The sequence below is a fragment of the Colobus angolensis genome, unplaced genomic scaffold, assembly GCF_000951035.1.
Source record: "Colobus angolensis palliatus isolate OR3802 unplaced genomic scaffold, Cang.pa_1.0 Scaffold6, whole genome shotgun sequence".
NCBI classification, from domain to species: domain Eukaryota; kingdom Metazoa; phylum Chordata; class Mammalia; order Primates; family Cercopithecidae; genus Colobus; species Colobus angolensis.
The window spans coordinates 14,743,747-14,766,868 of record NW_012119598.1 but is presented as its reverse complement, the minus strand read 5'-3'; the positions used below and the strand labels follow the sequence as shown (position 1 = coordinate 14,766,868).

Below are 23,122 nucleotides of genomic sequence, written 5' to 3'. Positions count from 1 at the left end.
ACTCTACTGGGATGCATTGCCTAATTGTGACTTTTTGACTGCCTTTTAGATTCATGCACTGGTTTAGTGATTTATGTTTGCCGTCAGATTCTATATGATGACAGTTTTATCAATTCTCTTTTGCAGATTTCACAAAATATGCTCCACAGAACACTAATTCCACAAAATATTAATAGATGTTTTGAGAAAGATTTCCATGATTACGTAAGTTTAGAGAAACAGATTAGACTGCTAAGTAAGTTTCTTTAACCAAATTGCTCCTCAGGCCCTTTCCTGTAGCAACACTCATGAGAACCTCTAAAAGAAAGATGCATACGCACAGCTTCTGAGCAGGCACAGCCAGGAAGTCCTCCCTTCCTGGGCCAGCTACTGAGACATGTTTTATGTCATATATTTTGAAACTACTGCTTTAATGAGATACACCTTGGTAACATTATAATTGTCTTTATATCCTTCCAATGAGTTGTGACATGTATGGATATCTTGTCAAAGAATCAAGAAATATTTGTATGCTATGTATCATAAGTAGTCAATAGTTTGAATTAAAATAATGAATGTTTAGGTTTTGTATCCAAAACTCTGGCAAGGTTCCCATTTGGGATATAAAGCTGTAAGTAGGAAACAGGGTTGTCTTCATCCATTTTTGCATTACTATAAAGGAATACATGAGGCTGGGTAATGTATAAGGAAAAGAGATGTGTTTGGCTCACAGTTCTGTAGGCTGTACAAGAAGAATGGCACCAGTGTCTGCTCAGCTACTGGTGAAGTCCTCAGGCTGCTTCCACTCATGACAGAAGGCAAAGGGGAGCCTGTGTGTGCAGAGATCACATGGCCACAGAGGAAGCAAGGGAGAGAGGGGAAGTGCCAGACTCCTTTAACAACCAGCTCTGGGGGAACCTAACAGAGCAAGAACTCACTCTCTAGCAGGAGAAGGACTGCACCAAACCATTCATGAGGGATCCACCCCATGACTCCAGCCTTTTGTTAGGCTCCACCTCTAACACTGGGATCAAATTTTAACATGAGGTTTCAGGGGACAAGTAAGTATCCAAACTATATCAAAAGTTAGGTAATTAGCAGTGCCACCTTTCTCCCCAGTTTCAAGGACAGAATTTAATATTCTTTGGTCTCCCGATGACCACTTCTCCATTCTCCACTCTAGCAGCAGAAAAATCCCACAAAATTAGGGCATGTTGTTTACTCCCTTTTAACTGGTGATTAAGAGTTGGTCAAATTATAGGCTAGAAATAATTTCATAATTTGTAAAACTCTAACCAACAATAAAATTTGTAATAACAGTAAATTTAATCATAGAAGTACATAGTTCAAACTGGAATCTCTTGGGGAAAAAAAAAATCATATCAGGCCGGGCGCAGTGGCTCACACCTGTAGTCCCAGCACTTTGGGAGGCCAAGGCGGGTGGATCACGAGGTCAGAGGATTGAGACCATCCTGGCTAACATGGTGAAACCCTGTCTCTACTAAAAATACAAAAATTAGCTGCATGTAGTGGCGCATGCCTGTAGTCCCAGCTACTCGGGAGGCTGAGGCAAGAAAATCGCTTGAACCCAGGAGGCGGAGGTTGCAGTGAGCCTAGATCGCACCACTGCACTCCAGCCTGGTGACAGAATGAGACTCCGTCTCAAAAAAAAAAAAAATCAAATGGAAGCAGTGTCAACAACCATTCCATCATTTAGCTAGGAATAATCTCCATTGCTCATGGTGAATATTGCAAAAGAGGGCATAATTACCTCTGAGACAAGCAGCCGAATCCATTGTTCTACAAGAATTCATAAATGTAGTTGTTAGTCATCACAAAAATATTTTAAAATAGTACTTAAATGGATAATCCCCAGCTAGTGGAAGACTAATGTGGTTCTCTTTCACAGAGCTTTGTTTTCTGAAATATAAAGCATGTGTGCACAGGAGGTGTGGAGGAAGGTGGCAGTGACTGCGCTAGGTCACTAATGTCCTAAATGACATTAAAGAAATCAGAGGAAATGGGGGAAGAAGAAAAGAGCGCAGGAGGTTTTGGCTCAGCACATAGCAAAAACAGATGTTCATTTATTGACTAATGATGTTATGTGGCATTAAAAATAACATTTCATAGCTAAAGTGTTACTTTAACTCTTTTGAAACTCTATGTTAAAAGATGAGCTCTCTTATTTGTAGGCATGGAAAAATAAAAAGTTTAACTTATTCTAAACTACTGAGAAGGATTTACCATTGAACCAACTCAGAATTACCTGACTTTAGTCCAGTATACATCTGTTAACCAAGAGCTGCTAGAGTGGAGAATGGAGAAGTGGTCATTGGGAGACCAATGAATATTAAATTTTGTCCTTGAAACTGGGAGGAAGGTGGCACTGCTAATTACCTAACTTTTGATATAGTTTGGATACTTACTTGTCCCCTGAAACCTCATGTTAAAATTTGATCCCAATGTTGGAGGTGGAGCCTAACAAAAGGTTTGAGTCATGGTGTGGATCCCTCATTTGTGACTGGCTCAACCAAATTGGGACTGTATTAGCAAGAATTAGGGGCAAATGTTAAGTTTAGAATTACACAGCATATATGTACTAAAAAATAATGCTTACTAAAAGTTTGAAAACATTATCTAAAGACTACAGTATTGTGTGACTTGATAGGCGTACTGCATGTATTCTACTTGCTGCTATAAAGAATGAAAAAGGGCCGGGCGCGGTGGCTCATGCTTGTAATCCCAGCACTTTGGAAGGCCAAGGCGGGTGGATCACAAGGTCAGGAGATCGAGACCATGGTGAAAGTCCGTCTCTACTAAAAATAGAAAAAATTATTTTTAATTTTTTAAAATAAAAATTTAAAAAAAATTTTTTTAAAAATTGGTGGGTGGTGGCGGGTGCCTGTAGTCCCAGCTACTCAGGAGGCTGAGGCAGGAGAATGGCGTGAACCCCGGAGGCGGAGCTTGCAGTGAGCCGAGATCATGCCACTGCAATCCAGTCTGGGCAATAAGAATAAAACCCCCTCCCAAAAAAAAAAAAAAAAATGAATGAAAAAGATCTCAAAAGAGGGAGTACATATACAGAAAAGTTCCAGGATAGTATAACACACAGTGGATGCTGTGGAGGAACCCACTGCCTGGCAGGGATTTTAAGAAGAGATGAAATGGTCAGACAATAGGCAAGAGGTTATACTGTGCAAATAGGATCACTCTGAAAAACAGAATAAGGAGTGAACTAATTACTGGAGTAACAAGGAAAGAGAGCTGTCTAAAGCAAAGAATTTAAATTTGACAAAGATTGAGAATAAGGAGTACATAGTCTTCAGGGAAGTAATGATTCAGTAGATGACCAGAGAGCTGCTTATGAAATGTCAACAAGAGAGTGGTTGAAAGCGGACAGTTCAAGGCTAGAGTTCAGTGAATTATTTAAAGGTTAAAAAAAAGTTACTTCACAAATGATTTGGGCTTCTTTCTCCTCTGAGATCATAGAAGGTACATTGGAAGATAAAAGCGATTTTCATTCCAGATGCATTCAAACCTTAAGATTTACTGAAGCTTTAGACAGGGGTTGGTTTCTATGGTCCTATTTCCTCCACTACGCAGCTGACGGTCAGTAACTGGATCACCCTTACTTAAAAACCTCCAGTGAGGCGGGAGTTAGTTCTCACCAGAATAACACTCCAAATCTTTGGAAAATGAAGTACCTGTAGTTGATTCACGCAAGGATCATAATTGGCTGTTAAATCCATCAGGTGAAAATTGTTAGGGAAGAGAATACTGGCATGGATCCAAAGTGTCATCTCATGGATTTTTTTTTTTTTTTTACAGTTGCACAGGGGCAGTAGAGAGACCACCTTAACTGAGGGATCAAACTGAGTATTTTCAACGGGAGGGCAACCTTTTATTTTATGTCCCCAAATGTGATGCGATACAAAGGTGACTAAGACAACTTGTTGCCCAAAATCTGAGTCCAATCAAGCTTCTAGATTTTCGGCTTACAGAAAATACAGGTAACAGAAATTAACCACCACCAAACACAGAATGTGGGACATTGCACAAGGTAACTGGCTTACTTTCTTCAAGAAGTCAAGGTCATGGAGAAAACAAGGTGGGGTGACTATTCCAGAATGAGAGAATAAAGGTATAAAACAACAAAAGGCAACGTGCAAGACTTGACCAGATCCTAGTTTTTTTTTTTTAATTTTTGTTGGTTTTTTTCTCTTTCAGTTACAAAACATATTTGAGAATAGAAAATTTTGAGAAAAATGCATATTAAATAATATTAGAAAAGTATTTTAATTGTCTGAGATAACATAATGTTTTAGTCAAATTAGAGGGTAGTTCTTTATTTTTAAGGGCGACAGAAAACAATATTGCAAAAGATTAACTGTTGACTCTAAGTGGTACGTGTACAGGTGGTAATCATTCTATTTTCTCAACTTTTCTGTATCTTTGAAAATCTTCATGAAATAAGCCTAAAGAACCTTTCTTTCACCAACCTGAATCTGCTTGTTGTGTTCACCTAATCATCCTAACTCCACTCCCTATCCTTGCCCCCATGACCACTGCCTCTGGTGTCCATTCTCCCCCTCTGGCTGCACCATGACAGGGGCTGTGCCCGCTGCCCTACTAAGCATTCAGTTATAGCCTGGAGAGCTCAGCCTCTCAGTCCTCTCTGGGCCTCAACATTTCTCTACCCCCTCACCTTCCACTGCTATTGAAATACACTGTTGGTGGAAATACAAACTAGTACAGTCACTAGGGAGAATAGTAGAGTCGCTATGGAGAATAGAGACCTCAAAAAACTAGTAAGAACTGTGATCCAGCAATCCAGAGCATTTATTCAAAGGAAAGAAATCAGTGTACGGAAGAGACATCTGCACCCCATGTTTACTGCAGCACTGTTCACAATAGCTAAGATATGGAATCAGCCTAGGTATCTAAGAACAGATGAACGGATAAAGAAAATGTGGTATAGTACACAATGGAATACTATTCAGACATAAAACATAATGAAATCCTATCATTTGTGGCAACATGGATGGAACTGGAGGACCTTATGTTAAGTGAAATAAACCAGGAACAGAAAGTTAAATACTGTGTGTTCTCACTCATATATAGAAGCTAAAAAACAAGTTGATCTCATAGAAGTAAAAAGTAGAACAGAATACTAGAGGCTAGGCAGGGTAGAGAGAAGGGAGAGATGGGGAGAAATTTGTTGAAGGATACAGAATTACAGCTCAATGGGAGGAGTAAGTTCTAGTGTTCTATAACACTGTAGGATGACCCTAGTTAATAATAGATTATATAAATTTAAATAGCTAGAAGGAGGATAGTGAACGTTCCCAACAAATAAATGAAAAATGTATACGATGGTTATGCTAATTGCCCTGATCTGATCACTATTCATTATTATGTATCAAAACACCACTATGTAATACATATATACAATTATATTTCCATTTAAAATTTTTTTAAATACAGATTATAAAAAAGAAGAAAGAACTGCTAAAGACTCCCAAAGCTGTCTTCAGGCCCGATCTCTTATCTGAGGTAATAAGAATGTAAATATAATGTGAATGTGAATGTACAAAGAAACTTTCCTTACACTTAATGGGAAAAACAAGATCTAAAATCACCTACAATCAGAGCATATTCTTTTCTCCTATGAAATTCCAACTCTCTCAATTTAAAGTGTTAATATGTTACAAATCTAATAAACTCTTAATTAAAATGCTTGTGACTTTTCGGTTAATTGATGTTTTAATTAAATCAAGGTTTAACCACTTTTAAAAATACATTAGCACAGATCCATACTTAGCATACACAGTATTCAGGATGTAATTTAATTTTTGATTCTTTTATTCATAAGCTTAAAGCACCTTCACGTCAGAACCATAAATGTACACTGAGTATATGCAGATTTGGAGTCTACCACAGTATGAAATGATATCAGGAACTGGGCTGAATCTGTTTTACCTCCGGGACTCATTTGGAATTTACTCAAATTTCAACATTTATTCACATTTTTAAAATCTCTTTTACACAAAAGTAAATGTGTAAGGAAAGACCCAATACTAAGCCTGTAGTTCCTCACAAAGGAGTAAAAATTCATGAAGGGTACTGAAGCAAAGAGAATAATTTAATAAAAAGGCAAAGATGTAGAAAGCACACAAAACTCTAACTTGGAGAGCAAATGGTTAAACTCTTTCAGGGACCTCACCAAGACTCTCACAGGTTTTGAATAAAGCTCTGGAATAATATGTGGTGTTTCTGTGGCATTTCCAAGGAATCAAAGCAAGTGGAGGTATTTTTTACCAAGAAGAGTAGGCAAAAAGAGCAAGTCTCAAAAAATGCAGAAACACATAAAATCGTAGTTTGCTTGCATTATACTCTCAAGTTAACTCATTTGCATCTCATCTGTATCCCATGAACTATAAATATGAGCTACTCCAGAGCTCATACTTACAATGGCTATATCAGTTCGCCTATCAATACCAGGATTCATTTGGCTTTGGGACTACCTGGTTGACATATTAAGAAATTTCTTCAAGGTGTCTTCGAAGCCTAGTATCTGTTTACAATCTGGAAAACACACATCATTCTCAGGTCTCTAGGGAGATATGCATGAATTCACTCTGTAAGTTATGACCAATACAGGTAACTGCTTTCTTCAAGCTGATTCTTTGCTCATTTACACAAACATTTCAGAAGTGAATGAAGCCATTATTCTTGATTAACATATGGTGCCAATTCACTAATTATCATAAGCATAGAACTGTTGCATATTCCCAAATTATTTCTATTTTGCCTAACAATGGTCAAATTTAGATACCATGTAATTTTTAAATTTTTCCCAGACCATACAAGGTAAGTGATTTCCCAACTAAATTGGATTCTATTTTGTTGAGCAGTTAGACAAAAACCTGGAAATGAAATCAAACAAAAACCGAAGAATTTATTTATAAAGATGGTATTTTTATTTCATCTCCCCTAATTCTTCTCCCCTGCTAAAAACAAAACAAAGAAAAACAAACAAAACAAACTATGAAGGCCTTTTAGAAGTGTGATGGGTTAGGTCCCCGTTGTTGGAAAGTTCTGAAGTCTTCATGGGCATGATAAAGGCATTAGCTGAACCAACGTTTCTGAAAGTTCATGTTTGCCATTATCTAAAACTAACAGAGGTGCAAAGTCATAACTGAATTTTAACCATAAGTCAGAGAAATTAAACTTCTAAATTTGGAAATAATAACAATTTAATAGACAAACAAAACTATCACAGTGAATAAAATATTAAAGCATTATCTTTTTTTCATTCAACAGCATGAAGAGTTCTCTGGTGTCATACAAAGATTGCTCTTTGAAGCCAAATTAACTAGAAAAAAAGACTGCCACAATACACGGAGACACAAATTTATCACTGTAGACATTATACAGATATGCAAAACACATAGTACCCATGTCCAGAGCTTTCTAGAAATCTCATTATATAACTCATCAATTTACTCAATGTTACATTTCAGAAAAAAAGAACATTTTTTAAAAAAACCTTATATATAAATCCAAACCACAGAACATCTTCTAAACATGATATTTACTCTAAACACAAATGGATTTCTGGAAATTGCATCACAATGCTATCTAAACTAGATTTTATGAAATCATAAACGTATTTAGCTGCATCCTACACTTAACCTTGGGCATACATATTCCCAAAGTTTAGTTTTACAATTAAAATCAAACTGCTATTCCAGTTGGAATGGGTGCACTGTACCTGCATCACACAACAAAGATTTCATCACGAACAAGTTAAAGTCATCTTAGTAATGCCCCCTTTCTAAGTTACAAATATTTTAATGTTAATCATCAGTAATGGGTTTTAGAGACTAGAATGCTTTTTCAAATTTTTGCCTAGTTTCTGTGAACATTCTATTCTATTCTGCCAACTTGTAATCTGCTAAACAATTTCTTCTCAGAAATATATACATTCAACTTTCCCTACATCATGAAAATAAGTTCATTAACTCAAATCACCTAGGTTATGCTTGTATTCAAAATGAATTGTGTAAGAACTTGAATCCATTCCAAAACCAACTCAAAGACAACAGGGATAGCAACATGTTAAGCTCCACTCTGTCCCTGCCATTTACTTCCTTGAAGGGTCTTTTCAAGTAGGGCATCAGCTTTGCATGTCTCTTGCCCACCCCTTTGTCTAGACTACAACATAAAGTCTTGCACATAAACCTAAACCATCATATTTTGGTACAACTCAGTACTGTACAGCAAAATACTTAGGTTCTTAGCACTTCAAACTGTAAACTGAAGCATCTCATTAACTGTTTCTGATTTTCATTGCCACAGTTCACCTCTAATTGTTGTAAGATTCAGTAAAGTAAATCCTAATAGAACCAAAAATACAATGGGGAAAAAAAAGTCTTCATGAATTTATAGCAACTAATTTAAACGGAACCTTTTCAGGACAAGGGGTGAGGCTGATTGGGCAATGTGGTTTAAAAAAACCAAAACTAAGATGTTATAAGGAAAGACTCAAATGAAGGTTTTCATGAATAATAACTGCTCTATGGAGAAGTTCATTCTCCTCCATTCTTCTCAGAGAAGACTGAGGAGAGAGGAAAATAGACATGGAGGAAAGAGTGTGTCTCAAGGACAAATGGCCACATTCTGCCATGAAGTTGACTGTGATGCAAATTCCTCAGTGCTTTTCATTCTCTGTAGTAATGTGGCAAAACAGGTATTCAGTTGAAACCACCCAAGGGAATGGAACTGAGTTTTCCTCTTGGCAAGGGAGAATGTGCAGAGGGAACAGGTATCTCAATAGGAATGCTGACTATAGAGAGTGACTTAAGAGAGAAAACACCTGAAGACAATTCCAGGGTGTTCCAATACCAGGAATACAGGGAGGGGAGGGAGTACACACTTTGTAAATGGATGTGTCTCAGAGCAACTTTCCTCGTGTCCAACTGCCATCACAGAGTATCCATGAATACGAAAGGAAGGATCCATTCATTCCTAAATCTCCCTACAGCATAACATACCACACCACTACCATCTGTCTGACTGTGCTGAGTGAAACCCCGCCCCTTCTCTGGGAAGACTCACTGCTGTCAGTGCTCCATGAAGGGTGAGCTTATACAATTGTGCTAACTCCTAAGTAGAAATGAACATTTTTACTTCCGACCTACAGGAAAACCAATCAAGTCAACACATGGCCAAGGGCTTTGTTAATGTCATGGACACTAATCATAAAGAACATAAAAGAAAATAAATTATAAATTATCTAACTTCACACTCAAACATGGCAATGTGTGTCCAATTTCTTATTCTGCGTATCAGTCAAGAAGGAGGTGCCATACAGTCTAGAAATTCATGGCAAACACACTGGCAAAAACCATACACCATAAGAATAACAAGGCTCGAAGGGACTAAGCTGACAAAGACAACCCCAAGGGTGACCTTCTTAGACACCAATAAGTAGATTCCTAAGGGTAAGGAGCTGAAGTAGAGCAAACCTAGCAACCACACTAACACCCGGATAGATGTCTGAAACAGCAGGGATGTGCAGTTCCACACAGTCCAGTTGTGTGACACAGTGGTGACAGAGTCGAAACTCGCAGGCCTATAAAATTCTACCACAGGAGTGGAGCTGAGGGACGGTGAGCTCTCTCTCTGCACCTCCATGATGGTTATGACCAGGCAGTTGGAGGACGTGTGAGAAGGACTGACCAGAGAGGCCAGCCTCTTGGGGGTGAGCAGCAGCTCAGTGGGGTTCTCTGGCAGGCACTTCTTCCCTTTGCCTCCACAAGTCAAGTTAACAAGGATGTTGTTGTCATCGGGCAGGCTACTAACTTCATCATCTGGCAGGCACGTCTCAAACCTGCAGAAAGGACAGACAATGACACCTTGTGGGGAGTCCCCAAAGTCTATGATTTTGTAGAGGCATTTGGCACAAACCCTATGACAACACTCCAGCACTTTGGGTTTCCTCTGTTTCAGATTGTATCGATTGTAACAGATTTTGCACTCGAGCTCGTCAGAGGCCTGAGACTCCGCAGTGTCTTCGGGAGGTTGACTAGCCATCTTGAATTATGTGTGCAATCTTCTGCCAGGTGGGTCTTGTTGAAGAATGGCTTTGATTAAGGTGCCCCTCTGAATATCATATCATCCAAATCTGGCAGCAACACAAAAAGGCAGGAAAAGTAGTGAAAGAAACCAGAAGTCTTCCAGGCATTTTCAACTTCTGCATATAACTCTGTCTCAAATGCATATTTATAAAGGCCACATGAAGAGTCTGTAAAGAAGAAAAGAGATTCTAATATAATGAACAGTTCATTGAAAAGGTGTTTCTGAAAAGTGCTTTATGGAATTTTCTGAGCTTCAAGGATTAGAAGCAATAAACTTAGAAGGTTAAATCCCCTTCATCTTTTCACATACTTCTATCATCAGAACAGGAAAGTGTTATCTCCATGCTTAGCTGTTTCAGTCAACAAGCATGATAGTGAAGAAAGAGTTAAGAATCCTAATGGGTGGCCGGGCGCGGTGGCTCAAGCCTGTAATCCCAGCACTTTGGGAGGCCGAGACGGGCGGACCACGAGGTCAGGAGATCAAGACCATCCTGGCTAACATGGTGAAACCCCGTCTCTACTAAAAAATACAAAAATCTAGCCGGGCGAGGTGGCGGGCGCCTGTAGTCCCAGCTACCCGGGAGGCTGAGGCAGGAGAATGGCGTGAACCCGGGAGGCGGAGCTTGCAGTGAGCTGAGATCAGGCCATAGCACTCTAGCCTGGGTGACAGAGCGAGACTCCGTCTCAAAAAAAAAAAAAAAAAAAAGAATCCTAATGGGTGTAAAGGACAGTGTAGAGCTAGTTATGTGCTCTAGAACATACTTTAGTCTAGATACAAGAGATTTTCACTCTGAAACTTGTAACAAATTCTGGCCTCTGAAAACAGAATGGGACATGTATCAGAAACAGAAGACTAATTCAGAGTATTGCTGGTGTAAATACCAGGTGTCTAAATACCATCAATACTGCTCAGGAATACACAAAAGGGAATATTAAGGACAAATGTTAAAAATGTGTTTTCAGAGAGTGCTTTGATAGAGATAAGAGCATATTTAAGTAGAGCAGACTGTTCTTACCTTCTCAGTGTAAAGAAATCTGTTATATAAAAGTCTTTATTGTTTGACTATTCCATTTCAATTTTTTTTGTTTCAATGCCAGTCTTGAAAACCACAGCTGTGCATATACATTCACTAAAGGAAGAATGAGGCATGTAACACCCAATATAAGCACTATAAACAAGTCAAGTCTAAGTCCCAAGAAAGTGAAGTAAACACAGATAAAACATGCATAGCTATGTCTCTAGACATGAAGAAATCACTTGTGCATGGCTATCAATAAATACTCAACATTCACTTACTCATCTACTTTATTTCACACAAACTCTTTAGTAAAAGGAAAGTGTAATACAATCTACAGTCCTTACTACTACTACTACTATTACTATTACTGGTTATTACTGGCTTTGGACAAATGGCTGAAGGTTAATTTCATATGCACAGTCAGTTCTCAATTTTCAGTACTAATGGAAGGAAGCAGTGTTAATAGAAAATCTCCAAATTATTTTTAATTAGCTTTAATATATGTGGTATTTTTGGTAGTTGATTCACCTTAAATTATGTTTGGCTTAGAAAAATATCAAAATGTATTTGATTTTCTGAGCACATCTCCAAGCAATAATAGCAGAAAGCTGTCATAACAGCTCTGAGGGCAGAGAGTAACTGCTAGACATTTAAATTTGCTATGGATCATACTGCACTAACAGAGAAAGGCAGTGGGTAGCTGAATCTGGATAATTTTAAAAATCATTAATACATATTATCTTCATTTTAAGACTTTAATTTTTAATTGACTTCCTATTCTACAAGAATGTGTAATGGATAGCAGTGGCAAGATGTATACTTGGTGGCAAAAAGAAGTCAATCTATAGAATCTCTGGTAACCAAAAATGTAGGTCGGATTTTTTAAAATACAGTATATGTATGCCTGTATTTCAAAACTGCTACCATGAACCAATCTCTATGCATCCAGTGTAACACACAAAAAAGATACACAGACACAAACATCAACTCTTCTCTCTCCTTTCCTTCCATGTGCCCTAATTTTCCTCATTCCTGATGCTGATCCCATTCAGGATATGCATGCCCATGTCCCTGCAAAACATGACTATGTCCTGCTCACAGTTCCACAAGGCTGGCATTTTTCCTCCTATGGGATGAACATCTTCAGGATGATAGCCAAAGAACAAGAAGGAGTTCTATCCTGGTCAACATACACAGTCCTACCTCACTTCATGGGACAGCCCCTAGCCCTGGGCAGTTCACTGGTGATCTGCCACCTAGAAAGCTCCTATTCACTCCCTGCTGAACACAGGGCTCTTACAACAGTACCCCCGTTAGCCACACACAGACTTCAGCCCACCCAAATGGAACATGTAATTTGTTCTTTGGAGCTACATGCCCACCCAGACATAACGCTCTCCTGAATCCAGAGGTTAGGAAGCTGATGGTCCCAGTAGGATTAGCAGCACTGTCTGTCCCCACTGCCATAGAAAGGACTGAGGTGTGTGAAGTCATGTGGAAAAAGGAAAGGAAAGTATGTAAACATATGCATAAAGACATCAGAAAAAAAGAGTAAAACGTCCAGTGAGGATAACTAGGCAAAATTACATCTAGAGGCACAGAAAGCTAGAGTAGACACATAAGTGTTTATGAATACGTGAGAACACATTAGAACATCAGCATTTGACAGTCAGCGGGTCACATTCCTCCTTTCGGTACCAAGCTTCCAACCATTAGAAGAGTAGCAATAACACTTTATGTTGAGCCAGCCACAATTTCTAGCTGATAATTGTGTGAACCTAAATTATTTCCTTGACAATATTGAGCTATTATTTGAAACAAAGCTTTGTTTTGTCACAGAAATACTCTATCAGAATACTGAATATGTTAAGATAGAGTGTTATGTGATTACAATGTTCATATTTATAAACATTTATATAAGGGACTTCTTGGTAACATGCAAAGAAAATACTCAATATTCAAATATCCAATAAAAAATATACCTACTCTAACTCCAAGGCCAGCTCTAGCAAACCTATTCCACCAGCAGGAAAGCCTTAATCAAGTCCTGCCTCTAAGAATGGCTCTTCTGGGCAAGACCAGGTGACAGCCTTGAGCTCTGGCAGCATCCCTGGAAATGCAGCCAACACAAGTATTTCTTCCTGGAACGGCAGAAAACAGCATGATGACTGTTCCTCTTGAAAAGCCAGGGAGGCTGAGGCAGGAGAATGGCGTAAACCCAGGAGGCGGAGCTTGCAGTGAGCTGAGATCCGGCCACTGCACTCCAGCCTGGGCGACAGAGCGAGACTCCGTCTCAAAAAAAAAAAAAAAAGTTTCATCTATCTCATTATGATTTTAAGATCCCTCAAATAACTTGAATAATAACCAAAAATCTAAACCTTTCCAGGGTTATAATTAGTCAGAGTTGTTCTTTGGGCCTCTAAAATACAGTCATTCCATCCCATCTTCACCCTGTCTTCACTTCTGTCAAAGGCTGTGGACAACAATCATGATGTTCAGTGAAAGCCAGATTCAAAAAGAGTAATACTATATGAGTCCATTTATATAAAGTTCACAAACACACAAAATCAAGTTGTAGCATTTAGGGGTGCAAGCTTAGGTGGTAAAGTTATTATGAAAAGTCTGGAGGTGATTAGACTAAATGTCAGGTTTATTAGTCCATTCTCATGCTGCTAATAAAGACATACCCAAGAGTGAGTAATTTATATAGAAAAAGAGGTTTCATGGACTCACAGTTCCACATTGTGGAGGAGGCTGGGGAGGCCTCACAATCATGGCAGAAAGTGAAGGAGGAGCAAAGGCATATCTTTCATGGCATCAGGCAAGAGAGAATGAATGCCAAGCAAAATGGGAAACCCCTTATAAAACCATCAGATCTCGTGAGAATTCACTATCATGAGAACAGTATAGAGGAAACTGCCTCCATGATTCAATTATCTCCACCTGACTCTGCCCATGACATGTGGGGATTATTACAATTTAAGGTCAGATTTGGGTGGGGACACAGAGCCAAACCATATTATTCTACCTCTGGCCCCTCCCAAATCTCATGTCCTCACATTTCAAAACCAATCATGCCTTCCCAACAGTCCCCCAGGGTCTTAACTCATTTCAGCATTAACTCAAAAGTCTACAGTCCAAAGTCTCATCTGAGACAAGGCAAGTCCCATGCACCTATGAGCCTGTAAAATCAAAAGCAAGTTAATTACTTCCAAAATATAATGGGGGTACAGACATTGGATAAATATACCCATTCCAAATGGGAGAAACTGGCCAAAACAAAGGGGCTGCAGGCCCCATGCAAGTCCAAAATCCAACAGGGCAGCCAAATCTTTGACTCCATGTCTCACATCCAGGTCATGCTAATGCAAGAGTTGGGTTCCCATGGTCTTGGACAGCTCTGCCCATGTGGCTCTGTAGGGTACAGCCTCCTTCCTGGCTGCTTTCACAGGCCGGCGTTGAATGTCTGCAGCTTTTCCAAATGCATGGTGCAAACTGTCTGTGGATCTACTGCTCTGGGGTCTGGAGGACGGTGGCCCTCTTCTCACTGCTCCACTAGGCAGCACCCCAGTGGGGACTCGGTGTGGGGGCTCCAACCCCACATTTCCTTCCACACTGCCCTAGCAGAGGTTCTCCATGAGGGCCCCACCCCTGCAGCAAACTTCTGCCTGGACGTCCAGGTATTTCCATACATCCTCTGAAATCTAGGTTCCCAAACCTCAATTCTTGACTTCTGTGCACCCAGAGACTCAACACCACATGGAAGCTGCCAAGGTTTGGGGCTTGCACCCTCTGAAGTCATGGGCTGAGCTGTACACTGACCCCTTTTAGCCATGGCTAGGATGTAGGCCACCAAGTCCCGAGACTGCACAAAGCAGTAAGGCCCTAGGTCCAGCTGACAAAACCATTTTTTCTCTTAGACCTCTGGGTCTGTGATGGGAGGGGCTGCCATGAAGACCTCTGACATCCAGAGACATTTTTCCCATTGTCTTGGCAATTCACATTTGGCTCCTTATTACTTATGCAAATTTCTGCAGCCAGGTTGAATTTCTCCTCAGAAAATGGGTTTTTCTTTTCTATTGCATCATCAGGCTGCAAATTTGCTGAACTTTTATACTCTGTTTCCCTTTTTTTTGAGATGGAGTCTCGCTCTGCTGCCCAGGCTGGAGTGCAGTGGCGCAATCTCAGCTCACTGCAAGCTCCGCCTCCCGGGTTCATGTCATTCTCCTGCCTCAGCCTCCCGAGTAGCTGGGACTACAGGAGCGTGCCACCACGCCCAGCTAATTTTTTTTTTTTTTGTATTTTTAGTAGAGATGGGGTTTCACCATGTTAGCCAGGATGGTCTCAATCTCCTGACCTCATGATCTGCCCGCCTCGGCCTCCCGAAGTGCTGGGATTACAGGCATGAGCCACTGCACCCGGCCACTTTGCTTCCCGTTTAAACATAAATTCCAATTCCAAACCATATCTTTGTGAATACATAAAACTGAATGCTTTTAATAGCACCCAAATCACCTCTTGAATGCTTTGCTGCTTAGAAATTTCTTCCACCAGATACCCTAAATCATCTCTCTCAAGTTCAAAGTTCCACAGATCTCTAGGGCAGGGGCAAAATGCCGCCAATCTCTTTGCTGAAACATAGCAAGAATTACCTTTATTCCAGTTGTCAACAAGTTCCTCATCTCCATATGAGACATCCTCAGCCTGGACCTTATTGTCCATATCACTATCAGCATTTTGGTCAAAGGCATTCAAAGTCTCTAGGAAGTTCCAACTTCCCCACATCTTCCTGTCTTCTGAGCCCTCCAAGACTCTAGGAAGTTCCAAACTTGCCCACATTTTCCTGTCTTCTTCTGAGCCTTCCAAACTGTTTCAATCTCTGTCTGTTACCCAGTTCCAAAGTCGCTTCCACATTTTCAGGTATCCTTATAGCAGTACCCCACTCCTGGTACTGATTTACTGTATTAGCTCATTCTTATGCTAATAAAGATATACCCAAGACTGAGTCATTTATACAGAAAAAGAAGGTTAATGGACTCACGGTTTCACATGGCTGGGGAGGCCTCACAATCATGACAGAAGGCAAAAAAGGAGCAAAGTCACGTCTTATATGGCGACAGGCAAGAGAGAATGAATGCCAAGTAAAATGAGAAACCCTTTATAAAACCATCAGATTTCATGAGAAATTACTATCATGAGAACAGTATTGGGGAAACTGTCCCCATAATTCAATTATCTCCACTTGGCTCCACCCTTGACATGGGAATTACAATTCAAGATGAGATTTGGGTGGGGACACAGAGCCAAACCATATTATCAGGATAGCCAATGCCTTGAAGGGAAGAAAGGACAATGTCCAAGCAGACTTAGTACAGGCTACAGAGTGGCTGACAATGCGCTCTTCTTGACTGGGGTGGTACTTACAAGGGTTCATTTTGTGCTACTTCATCACACAGTACCATTTTCTGTACTAGTGTTATCTTTCACCATAAAAAAAGAAAGGAAAGGAAAAACGAAAGGAAAAAGGAAAGAAAGGGAATCTATGACTTTTTTGGCTATTTTTATAGATACAGATTTTTCTACATTCAAAATGTATAGATGTATATTTTGAATCAACTTACTTTTTCCATATGATCTGTATGTAAGTTCATTAATTTTTTTCACAAAATTGAAATGTCACTTATCTATCATCTTAATTTTCATGCATTACTATAAATCAATACTGCTGGTAAGAATATAAATTAGTACAACCACTATGGAAAACAGTATGAACATTTCTTAAAAAACTAAAAATTGAAATACCTTACAACCCAGCAATTCCTCTACTGGGTATCTACCCAAAGAAAAAGAAATCAATATATCAAAGGGATACATGCACTACCATTTTTATCGCAGGACTATCCACAATAGCAAAGATATGGAATCAAGCTATATGCCCATCAACAGAGGAATGGATAAAAAAAAGTGAACTACTATCTGGCAATAACAAAGAATGAAATCCTGTCATTTGCAGCAACATGAATGGAACCACAAGTGATTATGTTAAGTGCAATAAGCCAGGCACAGAAAGACAAATACCTCATGTTCTCACTCATATGGGAGCTAAACAACTTTATCTCAGGATGAGGTGGGGGAGGGAGAAAGAAGAGAGGTTGGTTAATGGGTACCAACACACAATTAGATAGAAGTAAGAAGTTCTAATATTTGATAGCATACTAGGGTGACTATACTTACCAACAATAATGTGTATATTTCAAAGTAACCAGAAAGCTTGAAATACCAACATATAAAAATAATAAACAGTTAAGGTGATGAATAACCCAATTACCCTGACTTGACCACTACACATTCTTCATATGTTACAAACACTCACATGTACCCCATAAATATGTAAATTACTATATATTAAGAAAAGAGGGAAAGTGGATGGAATCTCCAGGATGGACATATCTGTGCATGCCTTGGTGAGAACAAGGGCTAAAGTATGTCTCACCAGACACTGAGTAAAGAATCTGGTATGCTAAAATTGCCTTAAAAATAAATACAAAGTTTTCTTTTCCTAGAAAAGTACATACATTTTCAAATATATGAAGCTGGTATACCTAACTAACACTTCACAGTCTTTCATCCTTTTATAAGTCATCTGGGGATAAGACTATACAAATAATTACCTACTATTATTCTCATAAATTAGCTTGAGCTACTGGACTATTGGGCAAATGATTGTTTTCACAGCTCTAAATGTTTACCACTTATTATTAGACTCGAATCCATCGTACTCTGCTACTTAATTCCCTTGATGGTGAAGATGCAAACTTGGCTTATATTTTAAAGCAAAGTCCCTCCAGTGGACATCTTGTTGTTTGTATCTACCTAGGATCTTTTTGCTCCTTTAGATCACACTGCTCCCTTCCCAACTGCCCCCACTTCTTTAGCGAAGTGTTCCCTACTCACTCAAATTACAAAATGGTGGGTGGGCTGTGCTAATCATAGCACCTCCCTTCTCTCCAAAGGTGTGGACTTGGGACCAGGCCTGACTGATCACATACTCCACTACTCCCCTATTCACAAGGATTAGTCTAATGGGCATATGAGCCAAACCAGACTTCTCAAAGCTACTGCCTGGAACTCTTTTTATTTGAAGCTAGGGAAAAACAGGACAGGACAAGGACCAGGGGAGGGGACCAGAACCAGAAAAAGATGTATCAAGGAACTGCCATGGCAGCAAGAGGGAGAAGAAGAAGAACAAAGCCAAAATTATGAAGACAGTAAAGGAAAACAAGAGGCAGAGATAAAAAAAAAAACAGAGACAAACCCGATGAGACCTAAACTGAGTTTCTGAAGTCAATAATGTATGAAGGTTTCTGTGAGCCAATAAATTCCTTTTTATGCTTATGTTAGTTTTCTGGATGGATTTCTGTTACTTACAACCCAAAGTGCCCTAATATAGTTACCATGCTGTACTTGACGTTGAGAATTTATTGTTGTTTTAGATCTAGGTTGCTACTTAGTATTACAGAAATTTATATAAATAAACAATTCAACAAAACAACTCAGAGGCAACAGGCATTCTCTAAGATTTCATTTGCACACGTGCACACACGCATGCACATGTACACATAAACACACATTTACATATATAAATACACAAAGGTCACCAGACATATTGTTGCTTATTTATTAGTGGCCTTTGTGTGTGTGCATTCTTTTTTATTTGGTTCTTTTCTCCTCCACCCGTATCAGCCTGAATACCTCCCCTCCCCTGTCCCACTTCCCCCAGGAACCCATATTAACTACCTGGTATGTCTTCTTCTACATACAGATGGTTCACAACTTACTACTGTTCTACTTTACACTCATGCAAAGCCATACACATTCAGTAGAAACCATATTTTGAGTATCCACAAAACCATTGTTTTTCACATTTATTACAGTATTCAGTAACTGACACGAGATACTCAACACTTCATTATGAAACGGGAAAAGTTCCCTTATCCCTCTCACAGGGCATGTGATGGGGGTGTAGCTCGCTTCTTCAGTGCCCCACTGCTCAAACTTCTAGGCGGAGCACAAAGACAGGCAAGTTATGGGGCTCTGACCCCACAGCAGCGTGTAAGGCTGAATGTTTACAGCTCCTGAAGCCCCAGAGGGTGTGTGTTACCATGTGCTCTTTTAGTTTAGCCGTCTGTAGGCGGCTTATGTTAGCCAGCTCAATTAGACCCTCTGCTTTATCGCACAGAAAGAGGGCTTTCTGTATCCTGGGGTTTCTTGCCTTGGTGTACCGGAAGAATCGGATCACACGTGGGCTTAGAGAATGAGTGCAAGGTTTTATTGAGTGGAAGTTCTCAGGAGATGGATGGGGAGCCAGAAGGGAGATGGAGTGGGAAGGGGTTTTCCCCTGGAGTCGGGCAACTCAGCGACCTGGGCTCTCCTCCAACCACCTCGGCCAAACTCCTTGTCATTCCATTGGTTGATGGACTGCAGGCCTGCCAGCGTCTGTCAGTGTGCTCTTGTGCCGCAGTGTTCCTCTCAACGTCCAGGCGCTTGTGTGTCTCAGGGTTTTTATAGGTACAGGATGGGGAAGTGGTGGGCCAGGGTGGTCTTGGGAAATGGAATATTTGGGTGTGAAGGCAGGAGGGCCTGACCACTCTAGGTCTGTGACAGGTCTGAGGGTGGAGCCCTAACCAGGGACCATGCCCTCCTCTACCCAGCACTTCCCTGACCCCCTTCTGTATCAATTATAAGCTTTGTGATAGATGATTTTGCCCAACAGACCAATGTAAGTGTGCTGAACACATTCAAGGTAGGCTAGGCTAAGATATGATGTTTGGTAGGTTAGGTATATTAAATGCATTTTCTTTCAACTTAAGTATTTTCAACTTCCAAAGAGTTTATTGGGATGTGACCCCATCATAAGTAGAAAAGCATCTGTATTTCTCCATCTACATATAATTGCAAGGACACAAATAAACACAATCTTTTTGTTTTTTATTAATAGTATATTATACCAAGTTTTCTGCATCTTGCTTTTCCTACTCAATAATAGCTCATTCAACTGAGATAGCCCTAAATTACTTTTATAATGGCTGCATGATATTTCACCATTTGGATGTACTAGAATATATCCAACCATTCCTCTCCTGGTGGCTATTTGTCTAAATTCTTCCCCCAACACAAACAGTAATGCCGAACACAACCTTGTAATATATATCCCTACATGTGGGTGCTTTTATTTCTTTAGGAGAACAAGGAGTAGAATTTCTGGATCAAACAGATACTACTTGTAATCTATTTTGCCAGACTGCTTTCCAAAAAGGCTGTAACACATACTCAACCAGTAATATGAGTATTCTTTCTCCTGAACATCAATAGTTATTGAACTTTTAAGTTTTGCCAGCCTATGGGGTTTCTTTCCATTCTGTCTGCTCCAATAGTTTTTATTACTAGCATCTATACATTTTGTTAAATGCTTTTGCAGCATCTATTGATGCGATCATATGATGTTCTACCTTTAAATAGATCATGTAATAAACTGCACTGACAGATTTTGACTTTTGTATTCTTGGAATAAACCCCACCTGGTCACAGCTGGGTCCTCAAATACGTTCATGGGTTCTATTCGCTAATATTTTATTTAGAAATTCTGCATCTGTACTCAAAATTAAATTGGTCTCTAGTTTTTTTTGTGCTGTTAGGTTGTGACATTAAATGTATGCTTATTTGATAAGTGAAACAGGAGCTATTCATCTTCTGGAACAGTTTAAATACAGATAAAATTATGTGTTCTTTAAAAGTTACATAAAACTCAGTTGTAATTTCATATGATTCCATTGTCATTTGCAATAGTAGATCTTTAATAATTTCTCCATCTCTTTTAGGGTTATTGTCCTATTCAAATGTTCCATTTCTTCCTAGGTTAAATTTAGACATTTATATTTGACAACCTGGGGACAGGCTCCTGATCTGTCACCCAGGCTGGAGTGCAGTGGCACGATCTTAGTTCACTGCAACCTCCACCCACCAGGGTCAAGCAATCTTCTCTCCTCAGCCTCCCAAGTAGAGATTACAGGTGTGTGCCACCATGCTAAGCTAATTTTTGTATTTTTAGTAGAGATGGGATTTTGTCATGTCGCCCAGGCTGGTCTCAAACTCCTGTTTTCAAGCAATCCACCCACCTTGGCCTCCCAAAGTGCTGGGATTACAGTTATGAGCCACCATGCCTGACCTGGGTTTTGGTTTTTAACTCAGTCTGACAATTTTCCCATTAAAACATTTAATGAATTATAAAAATTTGTGAAATTTCCAAGTTCATTCACATTTAATGTAAAGGCTGTCATATATTAACTCATTCTTTCCTTCTCACTTGATTTATTTGATTCAATTCCAAGTATTTCCCTCCTGTCATCTTCCTTCATCTCAATGTATGCGTTTCTGGTTAACTTTTGGTTCAGTTAATTTTTGTTTTGTATTATTATTTTTGTCAGAAAACACGTGATATTTCTGAATGCTTATATAGTAATAAATTTCCTCCTGACAGGGAAATGTATGGGATTTTCAGGCTGCTGTCTTTTTCTCCCTGAAACCAACCCAACAGTCCTATAGACTAATCTTTTTTATAAACATAGATTGCCCTTTCTTATCTTAAAGCTTAAAACTTATATGTTTTATCTGAGCTCCTTCCTCAGGAAAGGACTTTCATGCCTCTCAAAAAAAGTATCAAAGAATTGAAACTTACCAGATCACCACACCAGATGAGGGGCCCCTCATTGATCATGATTGCTTCCTTGCCCCTCTCTAGTTCCTGTTTTCTTACACATTGTTACATTTCTTCCCTGCTATATAAACCCCTGGTTTTAGTCTGTCAGAGAGATGGATTTGAGAAGGATCTCCCATCTCTTCAGCCACAGCACCCAATTAAAGCCTTCTTCCTTGGCAATACTCACTGTCTCGTGATTGGCTTTCTGTGCGGCGAGCAAGTATAGGGCCTAGACCAAACCCTTGGTATTTTGGTAACATCTCCATGACCTGCAGAAATTGCTATCTCTAGTTTTCTGTGTCACAGATGAGAAATCTGCTGCTAGTCTGATACTTCTTCATGGTAAGTAATTTGCTCTGTCTAGAAGCTTCTAAGATTTTGCCTCTTATTTTTAATATATAGTTCAACAACTTTTCCAATAAATGCAGAGTGTCTTTTTTCATAAATTTTACCTGGAACTTAATAAGCCACTTGAATTTACAGACTCAAGTCCTGATTTTTAAGCTCAAAAAAATTTGTTTCTTATATTTATTTAATTATTGCCTTTCCTCCATCTGTTCCTTTTTCTCTTTCTGGCTCTCTCCTGTTACTCACATGTTATATTTCCTGGATCTATTTTCTTTTGTGGTTTCCATTCCTTTATATTTTTGTTCTGTACTTTCATATTCTTCTACTTGACCAACTAGGCTGCCAATTCAAGTCCCAAGAATGATCATTATCACCTTCAGTTCATTTACTAAAACGTTTGATGGGGAAATCATGCATTTCATCTCTAGAAAGTCTTCTTGTGCTGCATCTGCATCTCCTTATGTGCTCTTTCTATTTTTTGTCAGGTTGTCATCTGTCTCTGGCTGCTGCTCCATCTCATTCAGCGTGAGTTCTTTTTTCTCATACACTGTCTTCCCTTTGGCTGCAGTGCCAATATTTTTCTTTGTTATATCACTGGGGTTCAGGTCTGATTGTTGAAGGACTCATGGAACTGAAGTTCTGTGAGTAGGGGAAACACAATGATCTCTTCTCCTGCGATCTAGCAGTGTGACAGGTGGGCTGCCAGGACCCTTCCAAGGCCTCCTGCTCCAAAGGATGCCCCCAACTACTGATTTTTCTCCTTGGTCTCTTGTGGAACACACACACCATGTGGTGAGGGTGAGTTTCAGTTTTCCTCCCAGGAGTCCCCATCCTCTGCAGGTCAAGCTCATCACAGTATCCAATGCATCCTCATCTTC

General features: G+C 39.6%; 1 protein-coding gene across 7 annotated transcripts in view; it reads right to left on the bottom strand.

The window, feature by feature from the left end:
• Positions 1-7,659: 7,659 nt before the first annotated feature.
• Positions 7,660-23,122, bottom strand: part of RNF182 (ring finger protein 182) — a 55,007-nt gene continuing 39,544 nt past the window's right edge. For 3 of the 7 annotated variants that reach the window (XM_011962721.1, XM_011962724.1, XM_011962723.1), the window contains 2 exons: positions 13,127-13,281; positions 7,660-10,288 (listed from right to left, as the gene is read on the bottom strand). In XM_011962721.1, the coding sequence (XP_011818111.1) occupies positions 9,334-10,077 (744 nt within the window). In that variant the 5' untranslated portion in view covers positions 10,078-10,288; positions 13,127-13,281 and the 3' untranslated portion in view covers positions 7,660-9,333. Of the gene's footprint in view, positions 10,289-13,122; positions 13,292-23,122 lie in introns of those variants that run through there. The other 4 variants (XM_011962725.1, XM_011962727.1, XM_011962726.1 and 1 more) reach the window with 3 other exon arrangements.